This window comes from Brachionichthys hirsutus, unplaced genomic scaffold, assembly GCF_040956055.1.
Source record: "Brachionichthys hirsutus isolate HB-005 unplaced genomic scaffold, CSIRO-AGI_Bhir_v1 contig_1409, whole genome shotgun sequence".
NCBI classification, from domain to species: domain Eukaryota; kingdom Metazoa; phylum Chordata; class Actinopteri; order Lophiiformes; family Brachionichthyidae; genus Brachionichthys; species Brachionichthys hirsutus.
Genome location: NW_027180350.1, coordinates 164,913 through 177,225, shown reverse-complemented (window position 1 = coordinate 177,225; position 12,313 = coordinate 164,913). Strand labels below are relative to the sequence as shown.

Genomic DNA, 12,313 nt, shown 5'->3' with positions numbered 1-12,313 from the left:
TTACCCAATAATACCTTTCATGGGCCACTTTGTTAATTCAGCTTGCTCTTTTGTCATGATACAATACAATCATTACTCTTATACAGACACACGTTAAATACTGGATGATTTAAATAGCTTAGCAAATGCAGAGTGAAACGTAGCTGCAAATATGATCTAATGTGTATGATACACATTTGAACAATTCATTATTTATACTCTAAAATGTTCCTTATCTCAAGAAAAAGAAGAAATGATGAGGAGCATTTCATTTCAAATTGCAAAAGTTTCAAAGAAACACTCTGTCTCTCCACAACTTACTTTAACCTCAATCTGTTTGCACATGCACCCTTGCACACATTCACACATGGACTTTAATCCGTCATCACACCTTTCTAATCTAAAACACAGTGCAGAAATCCTCTCCCATCCCTTCCTCTTTGCGAAAGGGACTTCTGGCCGAGTCAACCACAGCATAACCCAGGGTTAGCACCGAGAGCGTATCTCGGAGCCACCGAAGCAATCATGTAAATCCTGGGCTAATCTCTGACACCTGGTAGCCATCCCCCCCAAGACAGACCAGCACTGACAGGGCCCTGCTGCCATGCGCTGATCCTACACCCATCACAGCTAATGTCTTTATCACTGGGCAGATGGATTGCAGGTGAGCGTATTCTGCTGGACATCAGAGTGTGGGAAAATAGAGAGGAAGAGGGGCAGCAGACAGAAAGACAGGCACAGAGAATTTGTGAAATTAAGTGTGGAAAAAAAAGAAAACCCAGACTGGCTGTCAGAGGGTTTGAGTGTTAGGAGTGATAAAGGTCCATCATGGTCTTGTTATGAGGAGCAGAGCAAATTGGTCCAGTCAGACATTGTGTGGAATTAGCAGACATGAGAGCAGGACATGAGACAGTGAGTCTGGGTGCGGGGGGGAGAAAGTGAAAGGTGGATCACGGTATTGGCGAGCAAGGAACTGTGAGGTAACAGAAGTAAAGAGACAAGAAGGGCGAAAGGTCGACGCCGGTGTCTGCTGTGATATCAATCAATTTGTACAAAGTTTAACCATATCAACAGCAGCAGTGTGAGCAAAAGTAGAAAGCACACAACTCAGATGTAATCCATAAAAGTGATTGGGAGGGATATAAAACCATTGACCATTGTTCATTTTTTTCACGGTTCCTTTTCTCATTAAAACTGGATTAGACCTTCACCATAACAATTAACAAGGGATGATTCTGCAGAGGCGGAATGAGATAAATGTCTTACAGAATACATCCATTTTTGATTTTATAAAAGGGGGAGCGATAACAGTGAATCATTCTTCCTTAAACATAACTAATGGAAAATGCAGCACGGGAATACCGCATTTTTAGACTGCTGCAATGGTAATCCTTGCATCATTTATGAAAGGCTTGAAGCATCGTCTGTATATTCATATTTCTGGAGCTCTCACTTAGGACATATGGGCATTATTTAACAGAAATATCTTTTTTCATTTAACATTACCTAAATCTTCATGTAAAGCAGCTTTCAAATATAGAAAGCAGCATAAATGTTCTACTATCATTATTAAATGTATTATATCATTCCTAAAACTCCCAGTTGCAATTACCAAAAAGAAGAAATTAAGTTTTTCAGCCCTGACCTTGGACTGGACTCCATTTTGGTGTCCAATTATACAAATGTTTTTGTAAGATGTCCAGTTATGTTAAAATAGACCTCCTGTGTTGCCAAACTCACAACTTTCTCTGAAGTTTGGTTGATGTTTCATATCCTTTTTGCAACCTCTTCTGATGAGTTTTTAGCCGACCACAATTCCTCTCCTGTGCCTGCGGCTTTCTATTTGGACTACGCTCCAACCACGACCTCTGATCCCTACGAGTGTCTCCTTTCTTTTTGTTCTGAATGACAACACATTTTGTACTTTCCCTTGAAATATGGTTTGTTTCTTTTTGCATCCTATTTTCTCAGATAGTTCCTGAGTACATGCAACAGCCTGCACATAGTCGGCTAAGTTTGGCTGTATTTTATGTCACATATTCTTGCATCCTTTGGGGCAAAGTTTTACTACACTTTTAAACTTATAATATATAAGCTATACTTATAAAGTATAATACTAGTACCAGTCAGATAAAATAATGGTAGAGCAATGGATACGACACCCAAGTCGACAACATCTGGCATTTCTCACCTTAAATTAAGAAACAGCTTATCGCTTATTGCTTACATGTTGACTTAATATTCCAAAACTACGTTTAGGAGCAATTCTGCCTCCTTGTCGGTCCACACAAACGAGCCGGACGTCATTCAAGTTTTGCAAACGAGAGACGAATTTGCAGGAGTCCGTAAAGATTCAGAGTATTTTGGTAGATGGGATTTTGGGAACTTTTAGTTAAATAATTTAAACAGTTGACACTCGAGAACTGCTGTTGACAATACCAGGACTGATACACACATACCGATACGTTCCCAATACGATGGCAGCCTGAGAGGTCACACATGATTCATGGACAAGCTGAGATCGGTCAGGGAGGGTCGGGCGAAGAGGATTTATACAGGGAGCTTAGTGCCTTCAAACACTTGTTTTTTAAAAGCTCCATTTCTCCATGCCGTTAAATGGATCTCTTCACAGTGAGAAATGAGAGCATTAACTGGGACACGGACATGGTGCACTCTGCGCGGCCTTCCCGAGCCCTCTGAGCTGTAACATTTTGCAATCTTAAGTTGCGCTTCTCACAAGATGCCTTGACACCGCAATGCATCATGGAAGGGCTGTGAGGGTAGGTTTGGTTAGGGTGAGGCATGACGCCTTTTCAAAACCTGACACGGGTTGTAGGCGTTTTCATTAACAGCGACGCAGCTCAGTGTTACAATCACACCTGAAGGCACCGTTGGAAAAGGGAGGGCCTTTTTTGGTTCTGATTCATATTTATCTATTTTCTCAAGTACAAAAGAGTGAAGGAATGATGTGGGGAGAAAAAAAATCATACATGCATATTTTATTTTATAGCATGACTTGAAGGCACTGGTTCAGTATGTTTGATTTACAATTATGCCTCAAGACCTTGCTGACCACGACTAAAATCTTGATTGGAACACAGCATGTCGACTCCCTCTGCTTCTCAGAGATTCCCTTATCTTACCTTTCTGACCATATCGCGAAACTACACTGGAATGCAACTACATCTGATATATATTCCTTCCTCAAACACGCACACACACACACACACACACACATGCGTGCTAGTTATTTATTGAGCTTTACCTTTAGCTGGCAAAGACAGACATATTTCTTTTTATATGAACGTTTAAGGTCATTCTGAGCTGGATAAGTCTTCGAAGGAGTCAAAACACACATGAAATGTGTTGATGTGAGAATGTGTCAGGGCAACTGAGCATGGTTCAGGTGACTCTTTTTAATTAAAGGTTAGTTTCATGACAGTGCTGTTACCTTTTGGGGCTGATATGAGTACGAGTCCACTTGTCAAGCAGTCCCCATGTGAGCCTTAGCTACTATCTTACCCTACAAAGGCAAAGCGCGGTACCTGCAAAACATGTTTGTGTTTTTCCTCCTCCATATGTAAGTATTAAAGGAGACATATTATACTCTTTTTCCACAAGTTAACGCAGTTCCCAAACACTTGTATGAAATATCTGTGCCAGTCTTTGGTCAAAATAGCAAACAGATGCTGCAGGACAGCGTCCGTTATTTCTGTCTCGCTAGTATGGTAAACCGTGAGGCGATGTTTTTAGCACACACAAAAACATTTTTGGCAATTTGAACGAGGGAGAGGGAACAAGGGAGAGTGTGAATGTGCGGAACGCAATCAGACAGACATGGCACGATGACGCCAATAATCTCAGGACAGAAATAAGGTAGCAGGTTTAATTCCTATCTGTGCGGCATTTCTATGTTCTCCCCGTGTCTGCATGGTTTTCTCCGCGTTATCTAGTTTCTTCCCACCTCCAAAAACATGCAATTTAGGTGAATTGATTATTCTAAATTGTCAATAGTGTATGTGTGTGGCCCCGTGCCGCGCTGGCGATGCAGCCGGGGTGTACCCCCCCTCTCGCCCCTTGGCCAGCTGGGATGGGCTCCAGCGACACATGCGACATGCAAGGCAATTAAGCGGCTGTAGAAGAGACGATTGAGGTTGTCTCATCTACAAGAAAATACATGAATGGATGGATGGATGGCTGGAACCTTTTGTGACCGTAGTGTGAGAAGGGGAAATAAAAAGAGAGGAGTGTTTCTCACCAGTGGATGTGTGAACTCAGGGGCATGGTCATTCTTGTCTGTGATGGTAATGGTAGCCGTGGCTGTTCCTGTAAGGCCCACCTCACTTCCTGACATGTCCTTGGCCACAATCTCCAACTCGTATGTTGTAGTTGGCAGCGTCTAGAAAAAACATAACAAAAAAAACATCAATATAGTTAACAATAAAAACTCAAGATCGATTAGCATTTGTATCTGAAGGACTCATAGATAAGCAGAGAGTCAAAAAGGGAGAATAAGTGTGAGGGTAAGTAGGAAACTCTACAAATATTAGAGAAGATATTCAACATGATATGTGGGAAAATTCATTATTCAACGAATGATTAGCCATTTGAGTGATTAAATGAATCCACCTCAAGCAAAAGTGAGCACTTATTGCCGTTTTAACAACTTTTAAAACCTGTTAACAAACCTTGAAACCCACTTTAAGAGTTGACTTGAGGATTCAATGCACCAAATAGAATGATGATCGGCCTGAAACGAATTATCATAATGTACAGCACCCTCATGCTCACATAGCAGTGCTAAAAGCTTCTGTGGATGCTCACGACATCAATAAAGAAAAGAGTGGTAATTTGCCTTTTGAAATTCATTAATGTATTAACAGATGGGCTATTAAAAGCTAGCGAGAGAAGGCTGCCCGACGCTATGCCGCCTAGGATCAAAGTAGAAGCATACTACCTCAGGTTTATGCTCATCCATTTCAGAAAATCCCCAAGGGCTCAGAGCTGGTTTTACACTCATTTTCCACAATGCTTTGGGGCAACAAAGATAACACTTTCCAGGCCCTGCCTGAAAAGACAAAATACTTTCCTCGACATAATCCTTAAAATCAGAGAGATCATACCGGGACTTAAAGATGATGTTGCTATTTCCACGCTTTCAGAATCTCCTTTTTTTTTGTGTGTATGTGTGTAATGTTTGTTCAATTGTTCAAGATAAAAGAATATATTGAGAGTGGATCCAAGCTACTCTGAACCAAGGACAACAAATGAAGTCGAATGATTCCATGAGTACATTCACACAGCGGCCTGGGAGGAGGATCTGTCCTTATTAAAAAGTACCTTTCCCGAAGCACAAACCTCCGAATGATATGTGTAATTCATTTAGTGTGCTGCCAGCATCTGTAATCTATAGAACAATTGGAGAATCACAGCTCCATACACGGCAAGAGGATGGCATTTATAATAATGATCGCAGCACCAAAATAATTTGTCGCTATAATTCACATTAGAAATATTGACTTGAGCCTATAAATAACAGGAAGTGGGGGTAGAACTAACATTTATTTGCGGCTGGAGTGTTTTCTCACAACTGGGAGTGTTAACTGTCACGCACTTAATAAACTTTATCCATCATGTGAAAATGCTGCTGCCTTCCAGTGTACAGGCACTGCTCGCATCTCACTGCTCTCATTCCTCGTATACGAAGGAGGCATGCAGTCATTGCTGCTTTGAAAATACAGAATACCTGAATTCTTACCTTGCGCAGGATAATTCATTTTTAATTCACCTTAATTTATTAGTTGCTGTTTTTTCTGCCTTTGTTAACTCACTGAAAGCATTTCTGTGGACTTAAATTAATTCTTATTTTGTAGTAAAATAACATTACTAATATATTATTTGTTAGTTCATGATGATTTCTGATGTTTATCCCCTTTTTCATGCCAACTCATGTTCGACATTATTAAAAGCTTGCATTTGTTAAACACTTCCAAACGCATTATATCCACCAGCACATCCGTTTGCTCTGCATCATCAGGCCTCTTATCTACAGGAAGTCAACCTGATTATTGTTATTGATATTGTTTAATGACCAACAGTGTCCTCTCATATCTGACACAAATCCTCTGTGCTGCTCAGTGACAAATAAGCAGCAGTGGCAGTTGTCAGTGTGTGCTCCACTCTTACCTGCTTTCATCATAGATAGTGCCCTAATCAATATAATCTGCGGCATGCACCGGGGGGGGGGGTCAAACAATCAATGCTGAGCCACCTTGAGGCTCATTGTAAATAGATCAACTAGAACTTAGGGTGAAAGACTATTCACATAAATTACATGCTGAGGTCTGGAGAAACATAAGACAAAGAAGTACAAGATACACGTTTGCATCATTTTCACAGGACAATAAAAGGAAGATTTTGCACATTACATGCAGGTGATTTTGAGCTCTGCCTGTACTTAATGGCCTGGGTAAGAATGAGATAAGAGAGTGCTTCACTTGTAAAGTGTAAAAAACATAAAAACAAATGGGTGAAAAGCTGTTAATTTTTTAGGTGGAATTCATTTAAAAACATGCATCTATGTGAACTCTCTTAAATACAGACTGTAGTAAAAACAGGAAACCGTCTCAGTTCTTTTAACTGTCTGTTTGCACATGCAGGGAACTTTTTTTTCATATGCATGGAGGATACTGCCGTCTTGTGTCGTAAAGCTCTTCCATTTGAGCAGCTGCTCCAGTAGAGATTTTGGAAGGAGCAAAACAATAAGCAGGTGTTTCTTTCAATATTTTCTCTCACATATCGTATGGAAGGGATGTCCCGCACAACCAGCTCCTGCTCCATCAAATGCTGTGCAGGCAGATGGTGCTTAGCGAACCTGTGAGTTTATTAAGCCCATGCACGCAATCACACATGGATATGAACACACGCTGACTCCAAAACACACACACACACACACGTGTACACACTTTTGCCCTCCAGCTGGAGGCAAGAAGGACTCTGGGGTAGCTGTATTCTCTGTGGCATTTAAACACATTGAGTGTGGCCTCCTCTGGCAACTGACAAGTTCTTAATGAGTATTTTCTAAATCTAAACTCAATTATAAACTCCCTGGCAGTACCTGGCTAAGGAAAGACATTTATATCCAGTCTGAGAAAGACTTACGGCAACAAGGATTTTTCCCTCTGGTTGTCTGAAAAAGTCTGGCACAGATTGATTAACTCATCTCGTAAAACATTGGGACATTCTGCAATATGTGAATAAGAACTAAATATAATTTTAAATTCAATTTTGTAAACAATTTGTAAAAAAAAAACCCACAACTTTGGATGCCTCGTTCATATACATTCATTGACTGTTTCAATGAGGGGTTTTTGGAGCCTTGCACAATCGCTCCAGTTCTGTGTGACCCCTGACCCTGCTGATTTTTTTTTTTTACAAATCTATCAGGTTGAACAAAAAGGAAAAAGGTTAAATATATTGTCTTTGTGCTGACCATTTGAGTATATGTCAAAATAGATTGGCAAATTTACATCTTTTTTAATTAATGCCGTTTTTGAAAATTGCTACGGCAGCACTTTGAATCCTACTTTTAGCCTTCATGGTCAAAATGAAGCCCTAAATATCCTAATTTAGAAAATGCGATGCTAACTATTCATGCCAACTTTTCCTAATCAGCAGTAAACATAAATATGAGCTGATGGTAATGACAGCAGTTGTCCATTTACTCATTTGGTCATTTCCCAAAATATGGGACAAATCTCTGCCCTTGATTAAAAGTGGTGTGATTATCAAAGCTAATACTGATCACGGCAAATATTCACTTATGTGCAAAATTTCAGATCAACAGAGAGAGAAAAAAGGGTGTCCTCAATGTCATTGTGCTTTTTTCTCTTTCAGCCTTGAATGATGATGCTTTAAGTTTCCCTGACAAGTTTAAAACTGGACAATAATCAGTCAACAAACCAAAACTGCCACAATCAGAGCCCTTTGAAAAAGCTCTATTTTATTCTTTCGTCCAGTCAAAATGAGTCGTCTCCATTGAGGGAAGCTATATCCAGTTAATGTTTTGACTATCATGGAAGCTCAGATGTTTGTCAGACTGCTAGCAATGTTTTCCAAGGTAAGGACAAACATCCTCTGTGATGCCATTGGCAAACATGTCAAACCGAACACAGAGCTAATGGCTAGTGCTCTGACAAGGCCTTGACACATTCTACCTTGAAAGGGTTTAATCAAAGGTATTTAAGCGAGGGCTGATCCCTGGCACAAACGGAGAAAGGAGAGGATGGATGGGAAGTAAGACAGAGAGCGGGAGAGAGAGAGAGAGAGAGAGAGAGAGAGAGAGAGAAAGAGAGAGAGGGAGGGAGAGGGTGGAATGGAGGGACATACAGGTGATGGAGGGAAGGGAACAGAATGTGAGAGAGAAACAGAGCAACCTGACATCTGAGACATCGCATTAACTTTCTGAATAGGTGTGATATTATAATCAAATTGGCAGTGGGTTCTTTGTTCTTCACTCACCCTTCACTAGTGCACACTCACAGTGCCAAACCACTGGCTATTCTCCGGGCCTCTTTTCAAATCTTTTGAGACTTGGAGACAGACATATAAGGGCTTAGAAAAGAAAATCCAAGATGGAGATATATGAAAACCCATGAGTGACAGGATTTCTACAAGAGCAAGCTCCTCTCGTCTTTATGCCTCCATCTGCTCCATCTTTCGAGCTTCACTGTCCTTTTTTTTTTCTTCCAGTGGAAAGCTCCGACTGGTAAAATTCATATTTTATTCTTTTTCCCTTGTCATCGAAAAGTGACATAAAGACTTATGTCACTAATACGCGACGAGCTTGGAGGCCTTTGCTACTTCTCGAATGAAGTATTCATATTGAGTACTTTCACTACTACTTTTAAAAACATATGCATAAGAGTATTCTGAATGCAAGGTTCACAGTAACTTTAAAAACTTCTCAAGATTGTGTTTTGATTGATGGAAACAACCAAAGATACAATCATACTCCTTTACTTTATACTGGGTGAGGCAAAGGGAAATTATAATTACCTCCGCCGAGGCGAGGCTACGTAATCGCCAGTGTCCGTCCGTCACTTTGAAATCTTTGTTAACATTGCAGTCAATGGAGCTTTAAAATTTGTTCCTCAATATCTCGGTGGATTATTGACCGATACTTATGGAATTTGCCACAGTAATGTGGGGTGGGGGCTCTATCTCACCAATGGAATTAATCCGGATTGGATCCTGAATTGAGTCAGTAAAAATATTACATTTTAACATTAAAAACCCCATTTAACATTAAAAATCCCAGATTCAAAAATCTGTTACAAATACACAGCAACTTCGATTCACTTTTTATGGTTGGTGTATAAAGATACCAAGAACAATTTATAACCTTTTGATGATGATTCAGATCAACATGTGGACGGTGTAAATCTAATTAGGAGGGGAATGAGCTGCTCGGCGGAGGTCTGGGTCTAGTTATATTAAGGACTGCATGACGGCCTCTTCTCTGACAGGATCACACAAAGTTTTATCTTTTGTAACTCACATTTGGTTTAGTAGTTCTTCATCAAATCATTAAGACTGATTTTTTTTTTAACAATAGTGTAATAAGATTCCTAAATCTCTAGCTCAAACATTTCCAGCTGCACTTCACCTCACAGTTTCCTGACCTCCACTTCTTCACATATGTTTTATCATTTTGACAGAATTTAATTACAATAGAATAGCAGCAGCCGCGTAAGGCCCTTATCTGGGTCACTGCAGCCTGCATACATGATCTATTTCTTTCATCCGTTGCTTAAGTATGGTTTGTAATCATACCTGAGGACAGTGTAAGAGACACGAGGGGACAGGGTGACACGTTGGCGTGACCAGGGTTTCATTTTTAGCTGTCTTTTTTCCACCTTTCAATTCTTCCACCACACAAGGTAATTTTATTTAGCACAAAGCTGAATTAAACCGCAATATCAAACAAGAAACATAAACTGTCTAATTGAAGTTTAACAATATGCTCATGTCATTTTGATATGAATGGCTAACGATATTTAAATGCAAAGAATCTGGCATACAAGACAGATCCCTAAAAACCTGCAGCACTTCAGACGCATCCTGACCAAGTGTTACAGAAAAGCTCCTGTCATAGAAACATGAGGACATCCTGTCCGAGTCACACCCACCCACCACCTTTTACATCACGACGCTGTGATCAACACTATTAAACGCAGCGCTGAGATCCGTAATTACCAAAACATTACATTAATCCCTATCAGAGGACATTATGTCATTGGAGACTGAGAGCTGCGTGCGGGGAAGTGTGCTACTATGCTAATCAAGCTTCTTCAGGAATTTATGAAGAAGCTTGAGCCGAATGAATAAATAGGCATTTCAAGTTGAATTACATTTTAATTAGTCACGCATAAATTGACGTTAACATAATGGTAAAAGTTTGGATGATTCCACTTTCGTGTCTGTTTCAGTAAAACTTAAAGGTAGCTTCATATGCAAATGAAGACAGTTATGTTACGTGGAGACAAGAGACTCGGTATCATTTTATTCATCAATCACAACAGAGTAGAGTAAAAAAAGTTGCTTTGTAGAAAATTAAATATGTAAATGTGCATTGACCCAAAATGACTAAAACATAATTTCATGGGTTTGAGGGAAGAGAGATATTCATTTGGGAAGCTATCCCAAGGCTAAAAGACAAAAGTTAATCATTTAAAATGCTTTTAAATTATGTTGAGTGGTGCTACAAATCCTCCTTTTGCAGGTCCTGATATTCAATAAGAATGATCTTAAATCACTCTCAGGTTTGTAGATTGCTGCCAATTACATCATGTTAAATTCGCATTTTGGAGAGCCTGTAGCAGCCCTAAGTAAAACATCATTGGATTGTTTGGCACAGTCAAAAATTCAACTGATTTAAAATCTCAGGCTTGCCGTCCTGCTCTGATAGAAACACACCGCTGTGTCCAGCTGACTCTATTTTTGTCTTTCCTGCACATCTGGTCACAGCCTAGATTCTTTTCAACAAGCCGTCTCAGTCCTTCAGTCATCTCTTTAATAAACAAATAAACAAGCAAACAAACAAACAGTTCAGAAAACATCATTGCTGACGTGGGACACACTCCATAGACACATGAGAACTCTCAAGACACTGGCTTCAGCTTGTTGTTAGTTCTCCCCCCTACTACTACTGTATGTTCGACTTGTCCCTTTAGGGGTCACCACAGCAAATCGACCTTCTCCACTTCACCCTGTCCTTTGCATCGTCCTCCCCAACACCAGCCCGTGGGTTAACAACGCTGCTGGCGGTCGTTGTTAACGGTTTGTGGCGTCTGCAGGAGACTCCTAAACAATGTGGTTATCCATTATTTTGTGCCGTGAAGATATCAGAGGAAGCAGGCGCTTGTCTTCATAAAAACTGTCTTCCTCAAGAGTTACTCTTTGCGCGAAGCGGCAATGCTAACTTTTAAAAATTATCTCCAGCGCACGTGGGTGGAGGGCTCCAAAACACACACACACACACAAAAGAAATAAATTATTCTGCTCGCAGTTGGGAAATAACACCTTAGGCGATTTGGCTCAACAATTGATACAGTTTCCTCACTCTGCAGTCATAGGATATATTGCGATATTCTGCACCATGCCCTGCACTAATAGGTGAAGTATCCCCTTATCCCTTTGATATGTGAGCCAAGCAGAAGTGAACTGAGTTGGGTGTGCGGTGCTGAGGGATTCTCAGAAAATGTTTTAATTCCAAAGGGTCTAATTCATGTCACATGGTAAAAAGTGAAAAGGCTAAACGCTCTGACTGGTTGGTCAAACTGTGACAAGAATAGAAAAGACAGATGTTGATTGTGTTCTCGAGTAAATCCCCAAAAAATAGTTTGCAGGACTGTTTTACAGTGAATGATACCGTTGTCTATTCAGTCAGCGGAACACGGCATCACATAATACAATAGGAAATGCATTTAATGAGCAACTGTGACAGGATTGCAGGGTGGCTGTGAAACTGCATGTGCACAGTAAACACTGATTTGGTAGTACGAACTTGATGGAGTGCGAGTGCCAGACTGCCATGACCCCAGCGCTTCCCTCCAGAGAACAAACCGAACAGTTCAAACGATTCAGCTGGAGAGAAGCCATCCAAAAACAGAGAGCTACTTAAACATGCATTCAAGAGGAACAAGTCCCACATTTCCCCCAGAGCTGATGCTGAAAGGACTGCCAAGTTGTCTCTGTTCTATATTTCTCTCATTCATCTCCCTTCCTGCAAGTGATTCCATCTCTTCTCTTCTGATGTTGTGACTATAGTTGC

At 40.4% G+C, this 12,313-nt stretch overlaps 1 protein-coding gene across 1 annotated transcript in view; it reads right to left on the bottom strand.

Annotated features, from left to right (window-relative positions):
- The window catches only part of LOC137913884 (cadherin-13-like), a 198,792-nt gene that overhangs the window by 35,835 nt on the left and 150,644 nt on the right, over positions 1 to 12,313 (bottom strand). Inside the window, exon 11 of the mRNA XM_068757504.1 lies at positions 4,238 to 4,378. Within this exon, the coding sequence (XP_068613605.1) occupies positions 4,238 to 4,378 (141 nt within the window). The remainder of the gene's footprint in view (positions 1 to 4,237; positions 4,379 to 12,313) is intronic.